This window comes from Aspergillus steynii (assembly GCF_002849105.1).
Source record: "Aspergillus steynii IBT 23096 chromosome Unknown P170scaffold_9, whole genome shotgun sequence".
Lineage (NCBI taxonomy): Eukaryota > Fungi > Ascomycota > Eurotiomycetes > Eurotiales > Aspergillaceae > Aspergillus > Aspergillus steynii.
The window spans coordinates 318,516-344,282 of record NW_020194406.1 but is presented as its reverse complement, the minus strand read 5'-3'; the positions used below and the strand labels follow the sequence as shown (position 1 = coordinate 344,282).

The window sequence follows — 25,767 nt, the reverse complement described above, 5'->3', positions numbered from 1 at the left end:
AAAATGTCTAACCAAACGATAGCCCCAACTGTGGCGGATGCTTTTCTTGAGGCCCTGGCGGAGGTAAGCATCCCTTCTAGTATTCCATCCTGGCTGTTCCATAGATTGATGTCGCAACCGACAGGCTGGCGTCGACTACCTCTTCACTGTACTGGGCTCCGATCATCCCAGTATCATCGAGGCGTACGTCCGCCGCCAAAATGATCCTGCCCGGCAGTATCCCAAGATGGTCCTGTTCCAACACGAGGTGTGTTTTTTCTCCACCCATCCAGACGATCTGCACTGGGTAGAATCAGTCTCATGCTGATCGATCGATTAGTTCGTAGCCATGTCTGCTGCGGATGGCTACGCCCGGATCAGCCATAAGCCAGCATGCGTGCTCGCACACGTGGACGTGGGGACCGCAGCGCTCGGTCAGGGTCTGCACAATGCATCCAGCGGACGAGCCCCTGTCGTAATTTTCGCCGGTGTAGCCCCGTCCACTCTGCTGGGTGAGGCCCCCGGCTCTCGCTCCGAGCATGTCCAGTGGTACCAGGATATTCGGGATCAGTCCGCCCTCGTGGCCCCCTATAGTCGCTTCAGCGCGGAGATTAAGTCTCCGCATAATGTCGGGACTGTCGTGCATCGCGCCGTGCTTATGGCCACGACCGGCTCTCCGGGCCCTGTCTATCTCACTGCGACTCGTGAGATCCTCGCCACTGAGATTCCCTCGCTGGAGTCCCGACCGAAGCCCATCCCATCCTGTCTGCTTGGGTCTCTTTCCCCCGAGGCCGTTGCACTAATCGGCGATGCCCTGTTAGGCGCAAAATCCCCTCTGGTTATTACTGGCTATCTGGGTCGCAACCATCATGCCGTCAAAGAGCTGATCAAGCTTGCCGATACCATTCAAGGACTACGAGTCTTCGACTCCGAGCTCCGCGAGGTATGCTTCCCAGCAACGCATCCCGCATGCGTGACACGAGGGACCGGCGCCGCGCTCGCTGTGAAATCCGCGGACGTTATTCTCGTACTGGATTCCGATGTCCCCTGGATCCCACGGCGAGTGCATCCCTCTCCCACAGCGGAGATTTTTCACATCGACCTGGACCCACGCAAAGAACGTATGAATATATTCGACATCGGTGCTTCAGCTACTTTCCACGCCGATACCCACGCTTCCCTAACCCAACTTAACACATACATCGGCAGCTTGTCCCGCCTATTAGATCTCCAAGCCAGCTGGACCTCTCGAACAAATGAGCTCCATGCCGCTCACGCCGAAGGCAGAAAGCAGATCGAGGCTCGCGCAGCCAAGCTCCTCTCGACCCCCGAAGCGCCCTGCAGTGTTGATTTCCTATGCAGCCGCATCCACGCGCTCGTGCCACAAGACACCATCTTCGTCACCGACTCCGTCACGAACCAGGTCGCCATGACCGAGCAGCTGCAGCTCACGCGTCCGGGATCCCACATCACAAAGGGAGGCAGTGGACTCGGGTGGGCCGGTGGTGCCTCGATTGGCGTGAAACTGGCAACATACCGCTATGAGCTGTCCGATCGCCCGAACGTGCGCGCGAACGAAACCGGCGAAAGTCCTTTCCTATGCAGCATCACTGGTGACGGGAGCTTCGTCTTCTCGGTCCCCACGGCCGTGTACTGGGCTAGTCATCGATACGGGTGTCCGTTCTTGACGGTTATTCTGAACAATGGTGGCTGGAATGCCACGCGCCAATGTCTGGCTGATGTCCACCCTCAAGGGGTGGCTGCTGGGTTGACGAATCAGGATCTAGGAATTTCGCTAGTTGACGATGGGCCGAATTATGGAGAAGTTGCGAAAGCGGCGGCTAATGGGAACTTGTGGACGCGGCGAGTGGCACGCGTTGATCAGTTAGATGAGGCCCTTCAAGAGGGCATTCGGGTTGTGGTGGAGGAGAAGAAATCGGCGGTTTTGGATGTCATTATTCAGTGAGATATTTTTCTCACCTTTATATCCGTTGTTTCTTGAACTGTTTCGACGCGAATATTATAGGCTTGTCTCTATTTATCAATTCTCCCCGGTTCTTTGGAATATATATTTCGAGCCAAACATGGGTTGCTCCCTTCGTGTCACCTATTAATCCTGCTGTTTCGGTGCAAGAAACTAGTACTACAGCTTGCTTAGACTAACAGATCTGTCATTAACGCAACAGACGCCATCGAATTACAGACCAAAACCAAATCCGATCAGCAGAAAATTTCGCCATTCCTTGGACAGCCTGTAGATCTGATGGGTGGGAAGTCAAAACAGTATTAGCACAAATATATAGCTCACGCAACAGGAACAGGATCAAAGAGAGCAAAATTCTATATTTCTGGTTTGGCACCTTGAGATTATTTTAAGCGACATGCAAAACGCTACATAAAATATCAATGCTTTCCGATATTACAATTACAACTGGTTTTTGTTTATTCGATCCCGCCTTGGATTTACCCCTTGCTGACTGTAGGGCTGAGTGTGACATTAGGCCCGGTTACATGTCAGATCTAGAAAAGGCTTATCGTGGACTCGGAGTAATTCTTTAAAAGTGACTTATCTTGCTTTCTTATCATCCCATCCCCCGTTGCCCAATAATAACGCTTCGTTGGCCGTCAGAGATAGGCGATTGATTGCCAAGCCGGTGCCATGCCATGATGTGACCGCTGACGCGTTCACCTAATTCTCTTCTATTTGAGCAAATCTTGTACGGACGTAGGGAATACCTTGGATATTTCAGTTTGACAAATAAAAAGAGCCATTATTCCGAAATGTCCCGAACAAACCAAAATAAGTCAGCTTGCCCGGATGGCATAGTCCCAGTCCCCATCAAGTAGTCCATAATGAGTTGGGTCTCTTTGGCTACACTCGCGTGCAAAAGGCCAAAAGTTTGCGGATTTCTAGTACTTAGGAATTGCTATTAGCCTCATCCGGGGTGGATACAAACTGACGCAAACCAGCCATGAACCTGGAACAGATGAGTTTGTCAAGGTCCCTAAATGGATATCGACATGGCTTCCGGTATAGGCTGTTTAGACATACATAGAAGAATGTGCTGGCAGAGCTCTGGATGGTGGAGTGTTGACGGGCAAAGTCATTGGCACACAAATATTGACTGAGATTGAAAACAAGCCATTGAATTCTTGTGGTGGAAATATCCTATAGGTACAGCGTTCCAAGCTTGATTTCTCCCATAGGTAACAATAGCCCGGATTTTGAACTAACGAACCCTGTACCAGTTTGAACGCCAGCCTTATGAGCATATAGTTATAGCATCTAAATTAGTAACATCAACCTAAGATATCACTGATAGCAGCTGACCGCTAATTGGCTCTAGATCCTTATCGCGCTTGGGTCACGTTTCAGCACTCCAATTCCAGTCTTACCTTGCGTGAAACCTCAGTCGCTCGATGTCATGTCTCAAAATCACAGTGATCTGGTTTGATGACGTTCTCTTGCGCTGGTAAACCCTAGGCCGTAATATGTGCCTATATACGAAAGCTGGAACGTCTGACTACCTCCAATGGAAACAGCTTCGTCGCAGTATACTGGCGGTCGTCCACATAAGTCTCGCCGGAGTAGGCCATGCGATCTCTGCCGAGCACGAAAGGCTGCTTGTGTCATCGCAACCAAACCTCCATGTGAGTTGTGTCGCGTAAAAGGCCGACCGTGTACCTTTGTCAATGGGCCTGGCTCTCGGCGCCGGCCACTCCCACCATCTCAACCGTATAGCGATAATGAGGCCGTCCAACCAGAAAGCGAGGACTGCGGAATACAAAATCCAACGGATACAGGGTCCTTGTTGACGTTCTCATTTCCGGAATTCGGGCTTCCTGAGGGTTCTCATACACAGCAACAGCCGTCCCTTTTTGACACATCCATGGAGGACTTCTTGATTCCATTCGATTGCACCCAGCATATCCAACTCGGTGTTGAACACAGGAATCAACCTGAAGCGCCTCGAGAAACTAGTGAGATTATCACTCACTGCCTCCCCGAGCAATCTATGCCACATGTTCGAGCTACTGATTCACCAGTGTCAACTTCACGTCAACCGAGTCTCGATGAAGCAGCTCATCGCTCAAATACCATAACTCTAGACCAGCAAACCGGCAAGTCATATCGTTTTGTGGGTCCGTTAGGGGAACTAGACTCACATCTTATTGCACGGCGGAGATTCAACCAGGACCTCCAGTCTGTGTCTCCCTACACATCCATTTTGTATCAGCAGACACGTCCTACTGGGGCAGGTGACTCAGTATTCCAACCACCGCCTGTTTTCATCGTTGGAGAAACAAGTCGACTGGAAAGTTCGGAACCAAAGCTGGACTGTGGTTCACTGATTGAGCTTCGGCAAAAGTTCAATATTCTGGTCCGCCCTTCGTTTGCTCGGGAATCAATCCGAGTCTACTTCGAATTTATCCATCCGTCATTTCCTATCATCAGTCAAGAACAAATTCCGTCCACCGATGAGAAGGTTGAGAGCATTCCACTTTCATTTCTCGCCGCAATCTGTGCATCTAGCGTGTCTTTTCTTTTATACGATAACGCTTTGTCGCTAGAAGCCAGCGAGGCCCCGTCGGCAACACAACTGGTCCGTATATCCTGGACTGCTCTTCAGCTGGAATTGCCCGACGTTAGACTATGCACAGTGCAGACATGTTTACTTATTCTGCAATGCCAGTCACGGGAGGATTTCTTTGGCGAGACGCCTTTCAACTGGCAGCTCTGTGCGATGATGGTTTCCAACAGCCAAACGCTTGGTTTGAACCGTGATCCCACGAACTGGAGTGCAATCAAGCGGTGGGAAAGGAGATTGCGGAAGCATCTCTGGTGGGCAATACTTGTTACCGAGACATGGACAGCATTCGGTCAGGGGATGCCAACTCACATAAACATGGAGGACTGTGATGTTCCTCTACCGAACCGAGGCGAATTGATTGAACACGTCACCGGCACCGACTCTGAGCGAAGGGAAAAATTCACCGGCCAGTTTTATCATCTCATAACCCTCACTATGATTGTGCGTGATATCATGAGAACATTCTATACAGTACGTGCCATGAACCAAATGACGATGGACCTGCGACTGGCCCTTAACCTGGTGCGTCCACTGAGAGAACGGCTGATGAAATGGAACCAAGACCTTCCTCAGTTTCTACGGGTCGGGGCCGATGGCAACACAAACAGAGAGATTCCACTCGGAGGATGGGTCATGAGCGGTCTTGTTAGCAGTGGCTCGTTACGATTGGCTTATCTCACTGCACAGGTGTCTCTATTTCGAGTGTTGCTACGTCCTCTAGCCATGGCTGGCATTACGGCGCAGACACACCCGGAGCAACTTTCTCTTTGGGAGAATGACGGGGCAGCTGCAGTCATAGTGGGAGCTACGCAGTCGACGAGGGAGCTGGTCAGATTTGTTGAAACACTGACCAATGCTGATTGGGATAGTTTCTGGTATAGCTGTAAGACAACCTGTTTTGCATCAACCGCATTATCATAGGCTCTGGATCTCTCGGACGCAAAGGAAGAACTGACATGATCATTAGGGTCCAGACACAACTTTGCGGTTTTATCTACATTTTTAATGCACCTTCTGGTGTTGATTCAACCATTGCAGAGTAGTTCAGTGAGCGGTAACATACTCCCTCATGAGTCCCCTGATCATCCAGACATCAGGAGACCATCTACCGGCTCCTCCAGCGCTGGAGCCCCCTCGCCTAATGCAAATTATACTTTCATAAAAGAGTATACCGAGCTCCAAGGACTTACCAGGCGATGGAGATGGGCATTGCGACTTGCCGAGAGGGGTGCTGGCAGTCGCAAGGGGCTAATCAGTGCAAGCCTCAAGCGGATAGAGGCTTTGTTCAGAGAATGGCAGACTACAGAGGAGGGATAAATGTGAAGGACTGTCCTCCGGTGGTACAATTAAATTGGCTTACGATGAAACAAGGATCCTTAGCAGAGATTGTGAAATGCTCAATAAAGCTTTATTTCATTCGCTCTATCCTACTCACTCTTAACGAATGTTATCCCCCGCCCCTTCTTCTTCTTTTTACTAATTTATGTGTATTCTTCTTCCCTGAACACTATTCAGACACTCTCCCCTGCCAGCAAAGGCACTTCCTGAACCCCCGTTTGTTCAACTATGCGACCGTAATGTTCAACCCGGCGATGCTTCTCAAAGTTGAAAACACCCTCCTTATAGTATCGGCAATCCGCCAGATTAATCTGCGCGACAACAAGCTCATCATCAGAGGTCGTAGACTCAGCAATAACCCTGCCACTGGGCGCCACAATCATGGAGCTAGCAATCAGCAAGCCACCATCCTCGTAACCGGCCTTTGCGCAGTGGATGCTGAAACAAGCATTCTGATAGCTACCGGCCTGGCACGACAGTCGGTGATGAAACACCGCCAGCTCCTCCTGCTCCTTTTCCGTCCCTGGGCGCTGCGGCGCGTATCCACATGTGTTGTAGCCTTCCAAGACTAGCTCCACGCCCTGGAGACCGTAGCAGCGCCACGCTTCTGGCCAGCGGCGATCGTTGCAAAGCAGCATACCCAGTATGGGATCGCCCTGACCCTCAGTAGCAGATTGTGGAGTCGCGTCGCCATCCCGCGCCGTCAGCGTGCCATCGACTAGTCCCGGGACCCTGAAAGCCTGGAACCCCAGGTCGCCGGGCGCAAAGAACATTTTTTCCAATTGCTCAGCGTGGTCAGGCTTCCGGACGGGCTCCTTTGTTCCGGGGAGGTGGACTTTGCGGTACTTGGCCAGGACGGCATTGCTCTTTGCCGAATAGTAGATCATCGTGTTGTAGTCGGTGAGTTTGCCGTCCTTGTCAGACCAGCGCTCTCCGTAGCCGAAGGAAATGTCGATTCCGAGGTCTCTGGCACGGTGGAAGAGAGGCCGAGTATTGTCATTTTTCAGGAGCGCTGCTGGGTCTTCGGCTGACTCGGGTTCGAAATACTTGGCTACTTCACCGGGATCCTGAATGATATGCCGGGGGAAGAAAGTCGTCAGGGCAAGCTCGGGAAAGACGACCAGGCGGACTTCGGATTGTTTCGCTCGATCGAGGAGTTTTAACATGCGGTTTATGACTTGCGATCGCGGGGTGGCAAGCTGAATAGCACCAAGCTGCGCTGCAGCGACAGTAAGGGTTCTGGAGGACATCATTGTAGTTGCCGTACTCGGGGCTGGGTAATCGAACTGCAATGTTTGAAAAAAGAAAAGGAAAAGTGCCTATAGCAGAGTTTATTGGATATTAGGCTATGTCTACCTTTTATTCAACTCAACGATGAGGATGAGCGAGCTGGCCACCACCTCGTTAGCACCCCTACCTTAATCGGGCATTGAATTCCCAAATCACAACTCCAAAGAGGGGAAAGACACAGATCGGTCGCTGGAGATCGGGCCGTAAGTAAGCAGTTAGCGTGAGCTATCGGGTTGGCCGTGACTTGGCCGACGGCCAATGTTTCCGATAAGGTCGAGATTGTAGCCTATCAATATCAAAGTGGCCCATCCGTTGAGATACTGGAAGCAGTTCCATGGATGCAGAATCCCGAGGCTCATTTTTTCTTCATTAGAACTTGTTTTACACTGTTAGCTTGCTCTGCTTCGTGCTCGATGTTGTATTCGTTTTCCATTCAAGATTATCTGTCTCCAATCCTGTCGCTCAGCTGGTCCTACTTGTCGTCATGTTGGACATGATCATTAGAAACGGTCGCATTGTGAGCTCTATTGTTCCACCTACGTGAGATCTAATTGCTGAGCATTTATTTCAAGGTTACTGCTGCCGAGGTACTGCCATTCGGCACTGAGATTGGAGTTCGCGATGGAAAAATTGCGACTCTGGGTCTTAATCTAGAAGTAGGGGATGCCACTGAAGTTATAGACGCCGAGGGGGCCTATATTACGCCAGGGTAAGTTAAAGCAACTGTATCTCTGAACTTTCCGAACCTATCTTAACCGCGAAAATCTAGTGGTGTCGACTCGCACGTCCACATCGCGCAGGATAACGCACCCACCGGAGACACTTGGGAGACTGGAACAAGGTCGGCGATCGCAGGTGGAAACACGACCGTGATTGCATTCGCGACACAGAAACGCACCGAGGAGAGCCTTTGGCCCGCGCTGGAGGCGTACCATAAGAAGGCTACTGGGAACGCCTTCTGCGATTACGGATTCCACTTGATCGTCACGAATCCGAACGAGTCGGTACTAAATGAAGAACTGCCAGCGCTTGTAGATCGAGGCATCACAAGCATAAAACTGTACATGACATACCAGCCACTCAGGCTGGGCGATGGGGACCTTTTCAACCTGATGATGAGGGCTCGTCGACTAGGGATCACGACCATGATCCATTGTGAGAACAACGATATTATCGAGCAAATCACGAAGTAAGCGACAGCTCATAACCACACCACGTTCTTGGACAGACCGGTGACTGACAACGACAAGACGCCTTGCAGAACAAGGGAACCTAGACAGCTACTTCCACTCCGTCGCGCGACCCCAAATCGCAGAGAGCGAGGCAACATATCGCGCCATCAGTCTGGCGGAGATCACCGACACCCCGATTCTCATTGTGCACATGTCGGCCCCAGAAGCAGTGCGCCATGTCAACGAAGCCCAACGGAGACTCCTACCTATCCATGCCGAAACATGCCCCCATTATCTGTACCTGATCAGTGAGCACCTCATGTCGGGTCCTGATGACTTCGACGGAGCCCGCAACATCTGCGCCCCGCCTCTTCGCCATGATGCCAAAGACTTAGAGTACTTATGGAGGGGTCTAGCCAATGGGACATTCACTGTCGTCTCGTCTGATCACGCACCCAGTGCCTTCGACCATCCGTGCGGAAAAATGCGCGGACTCAGCACAGCAGATGGCGATGGAAAGCCTCGACGGGATTTTCGAAATGTACCCAATGGCGTGCCGGGCGTAGAGACAAGGCTTCCGCTATTGTTCAACAGGACAGTCGGCCACAAAAGCCATGGCAATGGAGATAGTTCAATCCATATCTCCTTACCTCGATTCGTGCAGCTTACCTCAACCAACCCGGCGAAGCTTTACGGGCTAGGAGACCGCAAGGGAAGTCTGCTCCCCGGATACGATGCCGACATTGTCATCTGGTACCCGGAAGAAGGTTATAATGCACCAGGATTGCCCGTTGTAAATGGGTCGACACCTAAGTGCATTAACGGGCAAGCAACGAACGGTGTCAAGGCTCACTCTGAGAAGCAAAGAACAAAGAGATTTACCATCACCAACGAAAGCCTTCATCATCGAATTGATTTTACACCGTTTGAGGGTATCAAGGTACGCAATTGGCCGCGATGGGTGTTTTTGCGCGGAAAGCTGGCCTGGGACCGCGATGGAGAAGGGGTAGTGGGCCGGAAGGGCGAAGGCCAATTCTTGAAGAGACAGCCTTCGACGACTCTGACAGGCCAAGCAGGACAGACAGCCATGGGTATGAAGTTGAATGAGTCGAAGTACTGGATGTAGAGATTCTAGAGATTTGTAGTTGAAATTACTATTGGAGCCATAAATAATTCTAATTATGTATAGAATTGTACCGTTCGACTTACTTCCCGGGCAAAATCGTCAAAGTTTCACCGGTTTCTTGTGAGAAGGAACATCCGCACAAGGAGCTTTCCCAATGGCAAATAACCTACCTAAAAGAGTGGCATATTCCAATTAGTCACGGTAAATGATGGTTGACTGTTCAGGCTCTCATGATATGGCCACTTGTATCCTAAAAGACTTACCTCTATTCATCTTACTCATTTTACTCATTTCCTCTACGACTGTTCTTACTATCATTACGACAGATCTCCCCATAGAGATTAACTAAGCGTAAATTCATGTTGAAATGTAACAAATCTGTCCATTCCCTGAAATTTAGCTTGTCTTATTTTCCGGTTTACACTGCAGCATGACCAAAGTTACAAGCCCTCAACAATCTCTCCATCAACCCTCGTCATTCCTTTCGGCAAGCCCATACCCGTCTTCTCAGAAGCCGTAAAATGCTTATGATGAGCTCGCCGCATCCGACGATTATAGTGCTCATAGGCAGTCATTCCCGTCTCATAGCCCTCGCGAAGAGGGGTTTGCGGAGTGATGAATTTCGGCAAAGGTGAAATAAGCTCGTCGTTATTCAGACCGAAGAAGAAAGGCAAGGAGTAGCGTTTCTGACCGGTCACGTTGCGCACTCGATGGACGGTGCTCAGGTAAACATCGTTGGTCAGTCGCGCCATCATGTCGCCAAGGTTGACTACGAATGTCTGTGGCTGGAGCTTAGGTTTTATCCAGTGGCCGGAGGCGTTGAGCACCTCGAGAGATTCGACATCGAAAGGGTCTTGGGCGATCATGGTCATGACTTCAACCGGTCATTTTTAGATCTACTGTTGGCCATGAGGAGAGGGGACTGGCTTACATTGTACATCTGTATGAGCACCAAGACCAGTCGACTCGTCATCGTCGACAGGCTGTGGGGGATAATAGAGACCCCTGATGCCGGCAACGGGGTAGGTGAATTTCTTGTTGAAGTAATCGTCGGGAATACCCATGGCCTTCGCCATCGCCACGGTAAGCTTTCGCATGAGAGATAGACACGCAGCACGATATTCGCGCATACTGGGCTTAAATAAGGGCGAATCCGCATCATCCGGCCACAGGTTGTGGCGGAGGAGGATCTCGGGCTGATAACCTGCACCCTCGGGGTCTAGGTCAGGCTCGTAGCCCGTCGTCATGGACTCTCTAAGATCTACAAACACGCATTATCAGTGGATCAATCATGAATTATCATGCCGGGTGGTGTACTAACCGCCCTTCTTCAATCGATCAACATTCGTATAGTAGGGCTCTTCGTAACCCATGTAAGATGGGGACAGCGATTGGTGCACCTTCTTCTTCGTATCCATTGGAAGAGCAAAGAATTCCTTCAAACCAGCAAAAGCAGACTCCACAATGGACCATTCAATACCATGGTTTTGAATGACAAAAAAGCCCACTCGAGTGCAGGCATCCCGCAGCTCGGCAACTAGTCGGTCCATGTCTTTGGGGTTGGGGTCCACGACTGTCAAAGGTGTCAAGTCGATTACAGGGATCTCATTGAAATTGCCGCTCACGCCGTTAGGATCAAGAGTCCGCTCTAAGCCTTGTGAAAGCACGAGTTTGCCTTCGATGACGCCAGCGATACCCTCCATTGGAGGCTCGACGGGGGTTGGGGCAATAGCAGTAGGCATATCGAATAGCAGAAACTGTTTGTTGGTCTTGGAGAATCAGTAGGTGCGCAAGGAGTCAAATATGTTCACTAAAGTAGGGTGTAACTTGGTGTCACCTGATGACCAATATTCTAGTGGTGGACTGTCAGAATGACTGCAAAAGTGTTGATCAAGAGATCTTGACCGACTTTGGGGCTTGTCGGCCAACGTTATCTTCGGGCCGCTAAATTAACTTCTCCCTATCATGTCCCGATAAGGTGGAGAGTCGAACATGGCGGGGTAAAGCAATAAAACGTTTTAATAATGGTAGCTCAGGGACCAATTAAATATCTCCAATCTGGCGGACTTCAATCCGTGAACTCCAAATCGCTCACCATGGATCTTCCATCAGTCCAAGGAAGCTCCACCCAGCAAGTCAACATTCTTCTCATCAACCCAAACTCAACGGAATCTATGACCGAGTCATGCCTCAGAAGCATTGAGTCTACATTGCCACCCCATGTCTCGGTCTACGGATTCACATGTCCCAAGACAGGCCCCAGCGCTATCGAGGGCAACGTCGACGCCACCATCTCTGCCGCCGACAGTTTTCGAGCTTTGGCCTCGTTGCTGAGAAAGTTGACGACACCCAAAATCGACGCCTTCCTTGTGGCGTGCTTCTCGGCCCATCCTCTGATTGGCATGCTGCGCGAGGAATACCCCCAGCCCGCCATTGGGATCATGGAGGCGGCGCTCTACGCGAGCCGAATGTGCGGCGATCAGTTGGGAATCGTAACTACCAGCGAGCGATCCAGCATGCGCCATTCTCGAGCAACGTTTGACCTGGGACTGGGAAACAACTTTGTCGGCTGTGAGACAGGCAACGCGTCGGTTCTCGAACTCGAGTCAGCACCTAAAGGCTTTGTGCATGCGGGCCTCGCGACGGCGGCGCGAAAGCTCGTGGATCGGGGCGCCGACTGCGTTTGTCTGGGCTGTGCGGGTATGACGGGCTTGCATGAAGCATGTCGGCAGGCGGTTCTCATGGACGACGGCCAAGTCATGGTTGTCGACGGCGTTGCAGTCGGCGTGCACTTCCTGCTGGGCCTTGTCCGCGTGGGTCTCCGGACGACGAAATCGGGGGTTTATCGCCCCGCTTTTCCTGCGCGAGAGCGAAGGGGCCAGGATTGGCTTTAGTTGGTTTTTCTATATCCATTACTCCGTACTAGCGGTCGGAATAGAAATAGCTTAAGAGATTGCTGTTGTTTCTTATCTTAAGGCACACGATTATCAATAGTGCGGGAATATATTTTTACAATGCTCGCTGGCCTAACAACATATAAGTCAGTTTTAGCCTAAAACAGAACGTAGTAATGAAAATCGTCAAGTAAACTGTCCTAATTTCTCTCTAATCCTTTTGTTACAGAGCTATTTGGAAACTATGTCCACGTCAAGCATATTGGTCGTGGGCTTTGGTGGGATAGGAGCGATCACGGCCTACAATCTGGAAGCCGGTGGACTGGCAACCGTCACAGCTGTCCTCCGGTCAAACTACACTATAGTCCGTGAACAAGGAATTAAAATTGACTCCGTTGATTACGGCAGTATTATCTCGTGGAGACCAACACACAGTGAGTTGTGGCTCAGAGCCATTCGCCGAACATACGCCTGCTTATATTCACAGTCTCCAGTCAGGTTTCAGCGTTGAATGACAGCGATTGCCCCAGTCGATTCGATTTCATCGTCGTTTGTACCAAGAATACGCCCGATATTCCTCCTACTGTGGCCGACATCATTGCACCGGCTGTTACTCCGGGCCACACGGCTATTGTGCTGATCCAAAATGGCATAAATGTCGAGAAGCCCATAATCGCCCATTTCCCATCTAACGTCGTTATCTCTGGGGTTTCCCGCATGAGTGTACTTGAACCGAGTCGCGGAGTTGTTCATCAACCAGGCCACGACCACCTGATAGTTGGGGCGTTCAGGAATCATGACCTACCCATTGAGGAGGAGCGCGCTGCTGCAATCAAATTCTGCAGTCTTTATCAGGCATCTGGGAAAGCGACTGTCGAATACGAGGAGGATGTGGCATTTATTCGGTGGCGAAAGCTGGTCTATAACGTGTCATTCAATTCGCTCTGCGCAATCACAGGAATGGATTGCTCGAGCATTAAGGTTGCAAGGTCACCCATCACCGAGCTCATATTACCCGTGATGCTCGAAATCAAGAGTATTGCTCGCGCGGCGGGAGTAAAGCTGGCGCCCGATCAGGAGGAGATTTCGCTGGCAGCTGATCCCCTAGACCGGCACTTCAAACCGAGCATGCAACAGGACATTGAAAAGGTAAATTTCTCGGCTTCCACTAGTTCTACTACCATTCTGTGCGGTCTAACCATGGTGGTGATGTACGACTAGGGGAATTTCATGGAGATTGAAACCATTGTTGGGGAGCCAGTCCGTGAGGCACAAAGATTAGGCGTGCCAGCTCCGACCTTGACCACCATCTACGCCTTGCTGAGAGCTCTTCAGGAGAGGATAAAACAGCAAAAGCGAATGGGGGATATACCGCGATCGTGAGAATGTTCGGATGAATCTGCGCCTAAGATACATACTAGCATGTAATTCAATCCGAATCTCTTGTTAGATAGAAATAATTACAATAAACCTAAAGTCGCATCTTTCTGGCGATTGATCCTTCACCATATCGCAACATGAATGGTCCCAAGGGTAGAGGTACGGTTCTCGATTGGGTACCACCTCCCTTATCAGATCCGGCCGGCTTCGGGCCGCCGCCTATCGGTGCTTGCCGCTATCAATGCCGACGGCAGGCGCTCAAGGCTAAACCGACCGTCCCAATGGGTGCCCCTGGTTAATACACCCAACCAATCCTCCTGGGAAAGAAATTAGGACACAAGGAAAAAGGAAAAAGCGATTTCCCACTGTTATCGGCTTACACCAGTCTTTGCAATTATTTCAATCGTCTATCAGTTCACAGATCAAAGACCGGTATCATGAGCGTACCCGCAGCATTATATACCAATGGCATCATTATCACCGTGGACGAGAAACGGCGCGTCATTCGCAATGGTTTTATCGCGGTCAATGAGAACCGGATCACTGCTATAGATCCCATGAGCAAGTTAGACAAAGTTCCCGTGACGCCAGATACGAAGATAGTCGATCTCCAGCGTGGGATCGTCATCCCTGGCCTTGTGAACGGCCACGTCCATGTCATTCAATCGATCATGCGAGGACTATGCGAGGACCTCAACCTGCACGAGTGGGCATCCTGCGCGATTTGGCCAATGGAAGTGAACCTCCAGGAAAACGACGGCTACGTCGCTGCAAAGCTCGCCATGGCCGAGATGATCAAGACTGGTACCACTTGTTTCCTCGAGCCTATGCTTCCCGCGTCGGCAGGCTTCGACGGGGTCTGTCGTGCGGTGAAGGAGACTGGAATTCGTGCATGCTTGGTAAGTCACGAAATTGGAGAACAGATGCAGTGATTCTGACTATGATAAAAAGGGAAAACTAGTCAAAGGACCTCGGTCGGATCCTAGTGCCGGAATTCCCGACGCCCGCGATGCCCAAGCCAGCCTGATGTCCATTGATAGCGTCCTATCCGCTCATCGTGAATACCATGGGTCGTGCAATGATCGGTTGCATGTATGGGTTGCCACTGAAACGCCAAGGGGAGCCGACGAAGCAGGTTTTGCAGCCACTGGCAAGGCGGCCAAAGACCATGATATCCGTCTCACCATGCACTTATCGGAGTCAGCCAAGGACTATGACATGATCCAAAAGAGCTACTCAGCGACACCGGGCAAGTTCACTCGCAATGTACACGCAGCCGGTCCGCACGTAATGTTGGGTCATATGGTCCATCTTGACTCTGCGGTGGACATGGATATCTTGCGCGCAGACGGCACGCACATCGCACATAACCCGACAAGCAATGCCAAACTGGGTGACGGGATTGCTCCGATCCCCGAGCTTCTCGACCATGGTGTAAATGTATGCCTTGGGAGCGACGGTGGCCCCTGCAATAATCAACATGACCTTTTCCGAGACATGCATCTTGCGGGCATTATTCACAAGGCAAGGCTACAAGATGCTCATGTTATGCCGGCAGAGCTAGTTATTGAGATGGCAACAATTAATGGAGCCAAGGCGCTTGGCTTGGAGAAAGAGATAGGAAGCTTGGAGGCAGGCAAGAAAGCTGATTTTGTTGTTTTGAATGCTAATGGTCTAGGTGCAGCGCCGTTCAATGAGGCGCTGCTCGGAGAAGGGGGCATTCATCCAGCGACAATCATAGTGCACTCTTGTACAGGACGCGATGTTGAGATGGTTGTGCTTGATGGCCGTGAAGTTGTACGGGATGGTGCTCTGGTAGCAATTGACGAGGAGCAGTTAAAGGTTAAAACTCGCGAAACAATTGCCAGGCTGCAACAGAGATCGGGGGTTAAGGCGCAGCCTCAAAAAAGAAACTGGAGTTATGTGTGACGAATATATTCACTCTACTTATATCTCTATGTTATCTTTTATCTCCCAATTCCTCCTATCTCCTCTTGTTTTTCCTTTTTTGATGCTCTGGTAACTAGGTGCCACTAAGTCCAGTTACGCCTTTGTATCCCAATTCTAAGTTCAATGAATCACTACTTCCCAAAAAAACACCAAAAGCAAAAATACAAAAAATGACTTCGGAATGGAGAGGTGGGGAATCGAACCCCAGACCTTTCGCATGCTAAGCGAACGTTATACCACTAAACCACATCCCCGAAGACGATAAAACGGTCTCCACATTGCGGAAGACTTCAATTCTTATCAACACGGAACTCGCTATCTTGCGGAGGTGGCTTCAAAACGACGAGCTTGACTTCAAAGACGAGGGACAAATCAACCAACAGCGATCTTTCGGTTGAGTTGTCTTTCCTGGACCGCATGAACATAGTCAATCGAGGTTTTCGTGGCCTTCTTGATCACTGGAACAAATAGCGAGAATCTACAGTCTCACTCCTTGTGAGTCATGATAAACCGAAAGTCCAAGCCGCTATCATAGTTTGCATAGCGTGAATCACGGATCAAATTACGGCCAGGGCATATCATATCAATTCGGGCGGCCAAAGGGGGAATTACAGGGGTTTTGCTTATCTCAGGTCGTGTGTGGCAAAGCTAGAGTTAAATCTCATGTCATCTCATCCGCTCTCCCCTTAGCTTCGGCTTTCTATATATTTCTTTCTGGGTCTCGTTTTTAAACGCAAACTGCAGTCGGGTAACAGATATATTTTTCTTTTATTTTTCCAACAACACAACCAAGCGCCAAATGTCTACCACTACAAGATCCGACTCTGTGCCAAGCACAACCAATGCTTCCAGTGGAAAAATAGTCCTATCCCAGGGTATCACCCGCGAGCTTTCCACCTCAAACGCTGGAAACTTCACCAGTATACCTGTTATTGACCTACGGCCTCTTACCTCTCCAACAGCCACAGCCACAGAAAAAAAACGCATGGTCAGCGAGATCCGAGACGCCTGTATCAAGGTGGGCTTTTTCGTTATAAAGAACCACGGAATCGACTGGAACATTGTTGATGCTGCATTTGATGCCCTTGAGGAATTCTTCGGTCTTCCGCTGGAAAACAAAATGAAGATTCACCAGTCTACTTCGCCGTCCTACATGGGCTATGAAGAGCCCTACTACACAAATATCGATGGACTTTCTAAAGGAGGTATTAATATTTCCCAGCACTCTTGCCAATTTCTTCTTACAAGTTCATCAATTGATATTTCCTTTACTATGTAGATTCGAAGGAATCCGTGTACATCAGCTACGATCCATATCTTGATCCTCTCGGAGTGGGCGACGCGATGCCTAAGATCCTCAAGCGGGACAATCTCTGGCCAGACCCACAGGATGCTCCGAAGTTTCGACCTGCGATCGAGGCATACCGTGCATCGTGCTTGGATCTGATGAGGAAGATGATCCGTGTCCTCGCTCTAGCCATGGGTGAAGAGGAGACCTTCTTCGACAAAAAGACAACATACCCCATTGCGACGATCCGCGCGATTCACTACCCTCCCCAGGAGGGATCAGCCCAGGAAGAAATCGGACTCGGTGCCCACACTGACATCCAAAGTACGTTTATTTGCTGCAGACCTGTGGATAACTCTCTACAGCATCTGCTAACACACCACCTGCACTACAGTGATGACAATGATTGCCCAAAGGCCTTACTATGCCGAGTCTCTCGAAGTCCTGAACGCTGCCGGACAATGGGTCAAGCCCAAGCTGGAGCCTGAAACATTTGTAGTCAATCTGGGCGATATGGTTGGTCGACTCACCAATGATGTGTTCCAGAGCACCGTCCACAGAGTCTGCAATACAGCGCCAGAAGGAAAGGTTTCGCAAAACAGATATTCTATGCCCTTCTTTTTCGGTATGAATAATGACGAGCTTGTCACTACGCTGCCACAGTTTGCGACGGAGGAGAACCCGCTCAACGAACAGTACCTGCATGGTATGACTGGTTATGAGCACTACAATCGACGATTGCAGCGGGCGCACCACAAGCATCCGAGCGCAATCAACAGTGCATCGACGGCTCTGCCACCAGGCATGACGAAAGTGAATGGTATTCTTGTTAGTGACATGTGATGGTAGCATCTCAATGTTTCTGGAGATAGGCCTGTGGTTTAGCTAGGAAATTTTACGCTCTGACAGAATTTTTCGATTTTCCCACATTCTCATCGTAGAGAGATTTTTTCCCGACCGGACTAAATTTGTGAGCCTGGTAAATGGCCTTGAAAGCATGATGCGAGCACACTAGCTATTGCGACATTTCTAGAAACGACAATAACCAAGAATTTCAGCCGTCGATACCTCCGCTATTCTTGGAATATATTCGGAATCAAAAGCGGCCCGTTTCAACGCATGTCGGCGAAGATTTTGCCGAAGGTCCTTATCGAGCCCCATCAGATCTGGCCTAGAACCACAAATCCTCGCCGTAAACCGGCATATCTCCCTGAGGTCCACATAGTTTGGCGGCGAGATAACGGCAATCGCTCTATCGTTTGGCTTAATTTCGCCATCTGGCACCCGTTTGTTGGCCCCACTGGAGAGTCTTATCGCTTCGCTACTGCTCTCCAGGCTTGCTTCTGGGATCCCCAGTCAGTATCATCGCCAATGTTGTTGACTTTGAAACCTCTTTAGGAAAATGGCGATCTATCACTGTGGGGTCATATGAGAATCCCTGGAGGCAATGCTTTCGTGAGCATGGGAACCATGATCAAGCCCTAAAAATATACCCGACCAGGTTTTATTGCTGCCATTCGCAAATCTCGAAGACCATCATTGACAAACGATTCGTCTCGATTAGCTGTCGTCATGACTTTCTTAGGAAAGCTTCGTGAAGTGGTCTGGGGAAAGCCAGCCCCAACCAAGCAGGAGAGGAAGCTAGTCTTCAAACTTGACTGCATCATTATGCCTTTCATCTGCTTGATGTATTGGGTGAACTATCTCGACCGATCGAATCTCACCAACGCCTACGTCTCCGGTCTGAAAGAAGATCTAAAGATGTACGGAACCGAATACAACCAAATAAATTCCGTCTTCTACGTTGGATACACTGTCAGTCAGATCCCGAACAACATAATCTTGCAGAAGGTATCGCCACAGGTGTATCTCACCATATCCATGATCTGCTGGAGCTTCCTCACCCTCGGTCTCGCGTTCGTCAATGGCTGGCACCAGATCATGGGGATTCGGTTCTGCTTGGGCATCTTCGAGTCTGCCACCTTTGTTGGCTCGCATTATATTATGGGCAGTTGGTACAATCAGCAAGAAATCGGCAAGAGAACGGCTGTGTTTGCGGCTTCCGGAGTGGCTGGAAATATGTTCTCCGGTTTCCTGCAGGGTGCGATTTACAAGAACATGAGTAGGTCATTCCGCCCACTTTTAGTATCATCAATTCTGTTGGGCTAACTAGTTGTACAGATGGATTGGATGGGAGAGCGGGCTGGCGCTGGATGTTTATCATCGACTTCTTAATCACCATTCCCGTTGCTTGTCTAGGGTGAGTAGACCTTCACCATAATAATGGGAATGACAAAGGAATGGACGAAAAACTATAGCTAACCTGTAACAACCAGATACTTTGTCTTCCCCGGGCATCCAGAAACGACAAAGTCGAAGTTCCTGACTCCAGAAGAAAAGTCACTGGCTACCGAACGACTTCCCGAGCCACTCATCAGGCGTGGAGCCCTGGGATGGAGCCTGGTTCGTCGAGTGATCTTGAGCTGGGAAATATACGCCCTATCCCTTCTTGCCGTTCTAGCCGGTGACACGGAAATGTGGGCTGACAATGGGATCCTCAACATTTATCTCAAATACCTCGGGACCTACAGTGTTGAGCTCGTGAACTATATCCCCACGGCTGTTTATGCAATCGCTCTGGTATCAATCCTGCTTTGCAGCTGGTATGCCGACTATTTCCAGAAGGCCGGAGGCCGATGGCATGTTGGCGTGTTCCTGTCCGTCACAGCGATTATATCTGGCGCCATCATGCTCAAGCCTCCCAGTATTGGCGCCAAACTGTTTGCTTTGTTTCTCAATGGAATTCAACTTGGCTACCGCGGTGTCCTGTTTGCCTGGGCTAATGATCTCATGCGCAAGGATGATGCCAAGCGAGGAATTGTCATCGGCATGATGAACGCGATGAGTGAGTCTTCTGCCTTCCCCCCCGGTGTCCGCGATGACAATACTAACCGTGTTTTCCAAAAGCTATTGCATTCTACATTTTCTGGACTTTACTTTTCTACAACACCGATCAATCCCCTATGTGGTACGAGGGTAGTATTGCTTTGATTGTCACCGGTGTGTGCATGATCTTCAGTGTTGGGAGCGTGGTCTTCTTTGAGAGACGGGAGGCAAAGAACACAGTTGTCGTACTCGAAGGAGAAAGCACTACCGTGGGTTCGGATCAAGACAATGTCGTGGTTCATAAAGCGGTAGACAAGAGGGACAATAGTGTGTAAGGTGAATGGAGTTTTGTCTATCTCGATAATTGAAGTCTCTTGGCATGGGATATACACGTGATATGGTTATTTTCGACTTAACAATTTAGTAACTGGATTTATTCATGAAAAGGGGAGCTCCATCTAGACGCATCTACAAGTTTCTTTTCCGTCCTATTGCATTTATGAACCATAGAGTTCCAGTACGATGCAAATTCGTTTTCTTTGCAATTGTTTCTTTTCTTTTTCTTTTTCTTTTTCTTTTTCTTTTTCTTTTTCTTTTTCTTTTTCTTTTTCTTTTTCTTTTTCTTTTTCTTTTTCTTTTTCTTTTTCTTTTTCTTTTTTCTTTTTTTTTTTGTTTCTTCTTCATTTTTCTTTTGGAAGTCTTATATGATCTCTTTGGTAAAGGGTCTCTAAATGGCATATTATCTCAGTACAGGAAGGGATTATGTTAAATGGGCAGGCAGTAGCAATGCCGAGTTAGAAATAATGAAAATGGTCTGTACAATACGGCGTTGATGTTCTGATTTTCATCTAAAAAGATTCTTCTACACCCTTATCAAAGTTAGATCCTGGCTCAGCTAGCAGTAACACAAGATCCTTGGGCCTTCCGATGTTCTTCAAGACGGTCTTTGAGGCTGGGATAGAGCTCAGCGGTTGAATCCAAGTTTTGGGCTGGCCTCAACTTCATAGCTTTGCTTTTACTTTATCCTCTAAGAGATCCACTGCATGTTTTGCAGTCCCCCTAAATTTTAGTATTAGCGAAGAATTGCGCTCAATCGGCAGACAACCTACCAAGAGGACTGATACCCAGTTCCACCTGCTCCATAATTGTGGATTACAAGATGCCCATTGATCATCTCCGGCTCAAGCCGTATACCTCCCTTTCTGCTTGCTATGAGACTATCAGCGACACTCATCCTGCGGGATGCCCGGACCAAAATCCTAACTTACGTCGTAGGCCAACTGCATGGTATACTACCTTCAGGTCCTTTGGTTTGCCAAGCTCTGGAGCCAGCGCACAACATCTTTTCTTGATGCCTTCGGCGAGCTGGGGATCGGGCTCAGCATTCCAGTTGTTGTCCATTCGGCATCCACCCAATATAACACCTCCAGTTGGGTAGCGTGGAAAGACATAGGTTGTGTCGTTGTCAACTCGATGAGGCGAACGGAAGTACATTTGCTTCATTGGAGCTTTCGGTGTCTCGACAAGCATCACTTGGCCCTTTAACAAGATTAGATTGGTACTGATTATCATCAGGTCATGAAAACTGACCCTTGTGGGATAGAGGCTTTTGTCTTCTACCCCCTTCAATGAGTATGACCCCAGGCCTGTACAATTGAAATAAGCATCTGCGGGTATGTCACCAAACAGATCCGTGATGTCATCGAACCAAGCCCTGCGCATTTCAATTCCGGCTTTTAAACACTCTGTGTTCAGCCTATCGATTTATGTAAGCACGGATATTCCAGAAAAAGACTTGATCTCTACCACAAAGCTCAGAAATAAACCCACCACGCCAGATACCCCTGTGTATTCACCATAAAGGTAGAAAACAACACACCAAAGACACCACCCTCCGGCAATTCTGCCTTTGGGATATTGCGAATACCACCCACCAACTCATCATACCAAATTCTACCAGTCCCACGGCTAAGAACCCCAGCGTCCTCAGGCTGTCGATCAAACACCGCACGGAGATCCATGCGCGTGATCGCAGCCTCCGGCACGTTATCGGCTAGTTCTCCAAAGCGACGATAAGTCTCTGCGTCCCATTCTTCTTGGATTCCGTTATCCGTTGCGGTGGTCATCCAGTTGGCACCGGCCCACGGAGAACAGTAGTCGGGGCTTCGGTCTCCCGGGAAATGCTTCGCTGCAATCGTTACCTGCGCTGTAGGTATTCGGCGTTTTATCTCCAGAGCGGTGGTGAGGCCGACCACACCGGCTCCAAGGACCACGTAGTGCTGCTGCATAGTGTTGGTAGGGAAAATTCCACCTCAATGCATTACAGATGCTTCTGGCTCGGTTTGTGAGGGTGTTTTAAGAGGCTATGGGGCGTATCCACACCTTGCAAGTTGACGATGAGCCGTCCCCATCTTTTTGCCGCTGGCCGTCGCCGCCGTTGCTTATCTGTGGATCGCCGCTACTAACGGCCATGAATATGATTGGGAAAAAAAAAACCGGACTGACATGTGGGTGCTCAACCAAATTCCTCTCTTTCTAAACCTCGCCTGGTGTTGTACTTTATGAAGTTGATTTTATATCTCGGGACACACTGGAAGTGGCCTGTTGGGTATTGTTGTTTGAGCTAGCTTTAGACCACACATATATCGTAGGTCAAGACGTCTCTGAATATTCTAGCTCATGTAATAAGCGTGTATATGAACATCAAAAAAAAAGAAGGAAAAGAAAGATCCAGTAATTCTCAGAATTTTAGCATAAAGTAAGTCTTTGCGATTATCCGAAAAAATGACCTTGGCCTTTTCAGAATATTGTGGATTCATTCACTCATTATCAGTGACCGAGAAGGAGAATTACGAACCAAATAACGGCATGCGCACAGAAAGACTAGTTGAATTCATTTGCGCAGTCAGTTCAGTTCAACTTTACTAGAAACAAACGTATGTTCCACCAGCAGCTCCAAACTCCATCGACCCCAGTTCTCTCCCACAAAACACAAAAAGACCCTGTCAACACGTTCCCACGTCCAAAATCATACAAGATCGGCAAAGGCACAGCGAAGCCAAGCACCCAACCACGCTAGACATCGGAGAAAAACACCAAATTGCGGGGGACCGGGGATCGGAGGGAGGATGGCGCGAGAATGCTCCCATATGCCCGAACAGCAATTAATCCCCTAGATCCAGTCGCGAGCACTAGCGACTCTGCATCACCCATTCACCAACCGAATAATCACATAACTCCTGGCGCCAACGACACCAAGCCGCCCGAACGGAGAAATTCATTAAACTGGCGATGATGTAACCCCGCAGTTTCGGGATACAATCGGCCGATGCGCGGCTTGGCTGAGGTCGTCTCGGGGGTTATAAATTGCGAATGCAGGGGCCTGCGGACAGGGAAGGGATTTTTTGTTTTTTGTCGCGAAAAGAAGCTGAGAGTTCGACTGTTTGCAGCCAATATGTTGGTCTCTTCCCTTCTCGGTCTGTCTCTGGCCGTTGTCGCGCAGAGCAAGTACATTGTTCCTGGGGCGCGATGGCGCGATACAGATGGCGAATTGGTCAATGCGCATGCGGGCGGCGTTGTTTTCGACGACAAAACGGAGAAGTTCTGGTGGTTTGGAGAGTATAAGATTGAGGGACAAGAGGAGGGTGGTGGAGTGTCGGTTTATAGTTCGGACGATTTGGCGACGTGGAAGGCTCACGGACTTGCTTTGGGTAGGGATTGTCTATTCCCCATACTATCATTTGTCAAGCTGTCAATTGAAGATTATTACTAACAGACATGCAAAGAACCCATCGAAGGACATGATTACATCTCCAAGGAGCACATCATCCAGCGACCCAAGGTGGTCTACAGCGAGGAGGCAGACCAGTACCATGTGCGCCAATCCCACCCAAAAGAATCCAGGACCAGCTAACAGTATCAGATGTGGTGGCACGCCGACAATTCCTCCTACGGCTGGCTTCTGCAAGGCCTCGCGACATCGAACAACGTCTCCGGCCCCTACAGCTTCGTCGACGCGACCGCACCGCTCGGGAACTGGTCGCAGGACTTCGGGATGTTCACCGACTACAAAGACCACAAGACTTATGCGCTGTACTCGAACGGCGATCGCAAGGAAGGACGCGATGTGTATCTTACCCGGTATAATGACAACATCACGGCCCTGGACGAGGTGGTGCATCGGTTTGACAAGTACGATCTGGAGGCGCCGACGATCATTCAGACGGATCGGAGTTATTGGGCGCTCATGAGTCATAAGACGGGGTACCGGCCTAATAGTAAGTCATGGTGATCTTGTCAGATTTGGATTCAATTGACAAGTTCGACAGATGTCGTTGGTTTCAGAGCGGATTTGTTGAGTGGACCCTGGTCGCAGCCCTTTATCGTGACGCCGTTGAACACGCGCTCGTTCAACTCGCAGTCTGGAAACTCCTTGAGGATCAAGGGCTCCAAGAAGACCACTTACTTGTATCTCGGTGATCAGGTATGGACAGTCCTGCAATCACATTCTATTGTTACTGCGCTGACAGAATTAGTGGGACTCGAACTCCCTCTGGGAGAGCAGATACATCTGGCTTCCGGTCGAGATTGACGAGAAGAAGAACAGCCTCGAAGTAGTATGGCACGATGTTTACGATCTCAACGTGTAAGTCACTCTTCGTCGCATCCCAACAGCAAGGCAGTAGCTCTAACTCTTCAGAAAAACGGGCGAATGGAAACCTATCAAAGGAAAGACGTATTCCGCAAAGAAAGCCAAGACCAACGGGGATGCCTTCAAACAGGAAGCTGTACGTCCCCCAACACCTCCCACCAAGCTCAGACTCAACTAACCATCCAGAACTTCGCCACCGATGGTGTAATCCTCACCGGAATCTACGGCAACGACAGCACTGTGACCTTCGAAGGCATTGAAGGAACCGGCAAGCCCCAATGGGTCTCATTCTACTACCAAAGTAAGCACGCACTCTAAACATGAACCTTCCTATCTAACACAACCAACCCAGACACCGACGACATGGGTTTCGGCGACCAACGTAAGTCCTTTCTCCTCCCGTATTCAAAGCCAATCGCAATCTAACCACTTCAAACTACAGCGGGAGGAAGCCCCGACCGCATCGGAGGCTCGTGGCAACTCCGCCGGATCAGCAGCGTCGTAGTGAACGGAAAGACCGAGAACGTGGAGACGCTATACCAGCGCGATACGCACAAGGGAATCATTCTCTCCACTCCGCTGCAGCTGACGCTGCAAAAGGGAAAGAAGAACACGATCACCGTGGGGGGCCTGTATAACGGATTCGACTATAAGGGGGCGGATCTGGATCGGATTGTGGTGTATCCACCTGAGTAGGGTAGATCGGTGAAGGAAATGGACTGAAAGAACGTCATGTCAAGTTGACATGTCACATTTTATGAGCGATAAGGTTCTTGAGGCCATTTCGAATACAAAGTTAAATCTTCCGAGGTCTTGGGTAGGACAAATGTACCTGAAATTTCGACCTGGGCTGGTCTAAAAGGAGGAGCTGAATAAATTCGACAAAGGAATGGAGGATCATTCCAAATCGACCATGCAGCGTTACATCGCCGCCCACATGGACTTTTGCCAATAGCGGAATCCTTTGTGACAGGGATTTGAGTGGGTGTCTTATAGTTCATCCTCGACGCCACTAGCCAGCCAGCCAAGCCGCGAGATCCGATAGTTCGGATTCATTTGAATGAGCAAACAAAAGGCCAAAAGTATGCAATTCATAGGAAGTTCGATCTATCAGCCCGATTAATTGATTAGAATTATTTTGTAATCTAAGTATCTTCCCAAAATTCAGAGTCCATAGCCACCGTCCAACGCCAACCCAATTTCTCTAAGATTGAAAAACAA

At 49.6% G+C, this 25,767-nt stretch overlaps 10 protein-coding genes and 1 non-coding gene across 11 annotated transcripts; 8 read left to right on the top strand and 3 right to left on the bottom strand.

The window, feature by feature from the left end:
• Positions 1–3: 3 nt before the first annotated feature.
• P170DRAFT_479978 (thiamine diphosphate-binding protein) lies at positions 4–1,945 on the top strand (the record flags this gene model as incomplete). The annotated part of the gene is made up of 3 exons (XM_024853746.1): positions 4–63; positions 125–247; positions 320–1,945. 3 exons carry the CDS (start codon positions 4–6, stop codon positions 1,943–1,945), a joined length of 1,809 nt encoding a protein of 602 aa, XP_024699516.1.
• A 1,567-nt stretch (positions 1,946–3,512) lies between these two features.
• P170DRAFT_513438 (Zn(II)2Cys6 transcription factor) lies at positions 3,513–5,933 on the top strand (the record flags this gene model as incomplete). The annotated part of the gene is made up of 2 exons (XM_024855109.1): positions 3,513–5,454; positions 5,539–5,933. The coding sequence occupies 2 exons, from the start codon at positions 3,513–3,515 to the stop codon at positions 5,886–5,888; spliced, it is 2,292 nt and encodes a 763-aa protein (XP_024699515.1). The 3' UTR covers positions 5,889–5,933.
• Positions 5,934–6,024: 91 nt separating this feature from the next.
• On the bottom strand, positions 6,025–7,162 carry P170DRAFT_502842 (n-carbamyl-d-amino acid amidohydrolase; the record flags this gene model as incomplete). Its single annotated transcript, XM_024854187.1, has 1 exon — positions 6,025–7,162. One exon carries the CDS (start codon positions 7,160–7,162, stop codon positions 6,083–6,085), a length of 1,080 nt encoding a protein of 359 aa, XP_024699514.1. The 3' UTR covers positions 6,025–6,082.
• A 521-nt stretch (positions 7,163–7,683) lies between these two features.
• Positions 7,684–12,391, top strand: P170DRAFT_458874 (D-hydantoinase; the record flags this gene model as incomplete). Its single annotated transcript, XM_024851825.1, has 6 exons — positions 7,684–7,716; positions 7,772–7,908; positions 7,969–8,388; positions 8,450–9,164; positions 9,246–9,462; positions 11,610–12,391. 6 exons carry the CDS (start codon positions 7,684–7,686, stop codon positions 12,389–12,391), a joined length of 2,304 nt encoding a protein of 767 aa, XP_024699513.1.
• A 244-nt stretch (positions 12,392–12,635) lies between these two features.
• Positions 12,636–13,774, top strand: P170DRAFT_450385 (ketopantoate reductase family protein; the record flags this gene model as incomplete). The annotated part of the gene is made up of 3 exons (XM_024851122.1): positions 12,636–12,889; positions 12,922–13,540; positions 13,613–13,774. The coding sequence occupies 3 exons, from the start codon at positions 12,636–12,638 to the stop codon at positions 13,772–13,774; spliced, it is 1,035 nt and encodes a 344-aa protein (XP_024699512.1).
• A 381-nt stretch (positions 13,775–14,155) lies between these two features.
• P170DRAFT_502833 (amidohydrolase family protein) lies at positions 14,156–15,700 on the top strand (the record flags this gene model as incomplete). The annotated part of the gene is made up of 3 exons (XM_024854186.1): positions 14,156–14,670; positions 14,723–15,568; positions 15,608–15,700. The coding sequence occupies exons 1-3, from the start codon at positions 14,209–14,211 to the stop codon at positions 15,698–15,700; spliced, it is 1,401 nt and encodes a 466-aa protein (XP_024699511.1). The 5' UTR covers positions 14,156–14,208.
• A 203-nt stretch (positions 15,701–15,903) lies between these two features.
• Positions 15,904–15,975, bottom strand: P170DRAFT_t185. Its single transcript has one exon. It is a non-coding gene; the product is annotated as a tRNA-Ala (tRNA).
• Positions 15,976–16,457: 482 nt separating this feature from the next.
• Positions 16,458–17,894, top strand: P170DRAFT_513436 (isopenicillin N synthase family dioxygenase). Its single transcript, XM_024855108.1, has 3 exons — positions 16,458–16,926; positions 17,001–17,333; positions 17,404–17,894. The coding sequence occupies exons 1-3, from the start codon at positions 16,521–16,523 to the stop codon at positions 17,850–17,852; spliced, it is 1,188 nt and encodes a 395-aa protein (XP_024699510.1). The 5' UTR covers positions 16,458–16,520; the 3' UTR covers positions 17,853–17,894.
• A 687-nt stretch (positions 17,895–18,581) lies between these two features.
• Positions 18,582–20,359, top strand: P170DRAFT_416673 (MFS general substrate transporter; the record flags this gene model as incomplete). Its single annotated transcript, XM_024847136.1, has 4 exons — positions 18,582–19,131; positions 19,191–19,269; positions 19,346–19,914; positions 19,977–20,359. The coding sequence occupies 4 exons, from the start codon at positions 18,582–18,584 to the stop codon at positions 20,228–20,230; spliced, it is 1,452 nt and encodes a 483-aa protein (XP_024699509.1). The 3' UTR covers positions 20,231–20,359.
• Positions 20,360–20,896: 537 nt separating this feature from the next.
• Positions 20,897–22,183, bottom strand: P170DRAFT_479969 (FAD-dependent oxidoreductase; the record flags this gene model as incomplete). Its single annotated transcript, XM_024853745.1, has 5 exons — positions 20,897–20,954; positions 21,005–21,104; positions 21,164–21,434; positions 21,486–21,651; positions 21,726–22,183. 5 exons carry the CDS (start codon positions 22,181–22,183, stop codon positions 20,897–20,899), a joined length of 1,053 nt encoding a protein of 350 aa, XP_024699508.1.
• Positions 22,184–23,322: 1,139 nt separating this feature from the next.
• P170DRAFT_458869 (putative beta-glucanase) lies at positions 23,323–25,352 on the top strand. The gene is made up of 9 exons (XM_024851824.1): positions 23,323–23,605; positions 23,681–23,769; positions 23,818–24,172; positions 24,224–24,378; positions 24,431–24,540; positions 24,595–24,682; positions 24,733–24,847; positions 24,899–24,928; positions 24,989–25,352. The coding sequence occupies exons 1-9, from the start codon at positions 23,350–23,352 to the stop codon at positions 25,240–25,242; spliced, it is 1,452 nt and encodes a 483-aa protein (XP_024699507.1). The 5' UTR covers positions 23,323–23,349; the 3' UTR covers positions 25,243–25,352.
• Positions 25,353–25,767: the final 415 nt, after the last annotated feature.

Coding starts and splice junctions, on each gene's coding strand:
- P170DRAFT_458869 (XM_024851824.1), top strand. CDS start 23,350: ATGTTGGTCTCTTCCCTTCTCGGTCTGTCTCTGGCCGTTGTCGCGCAG. Junction 24,173..24,223: donor GACGGGGTACCGGCCTAATA/GTAAGTCATGGT, acceptor CAAGTTCGACAG/ATGTCGTTGGTTTCAGAGCG. Junction 24,379..24,430: donor ACTTGTATCTCGGTGATCAG/GTATGGACAGTC, acceptor TGACAGAATTAG/TGGGACTCGAACTCCCTCTG.
- P170DRAFT_513436 (XM_024855108.1), top strand. CDS start 16,521: ATGTCTACCACTACAAGATCCGACTCTGTGCCAAGCACAACCAATGCT. Junction 16,927..17,000: donor CGATGGACTTTCTAAAGGAG/GTATTAATATTT, acceptor TTTACTATGTAG/ATTCGAAGGAATCCGTGTAC. Junction 17,334..17,403: donor TGCCCACACTGACATCCAAA/GTACGTTTATTT, acceptor CCTGCACTACAG/TGATGACAATGATTGCCCAA.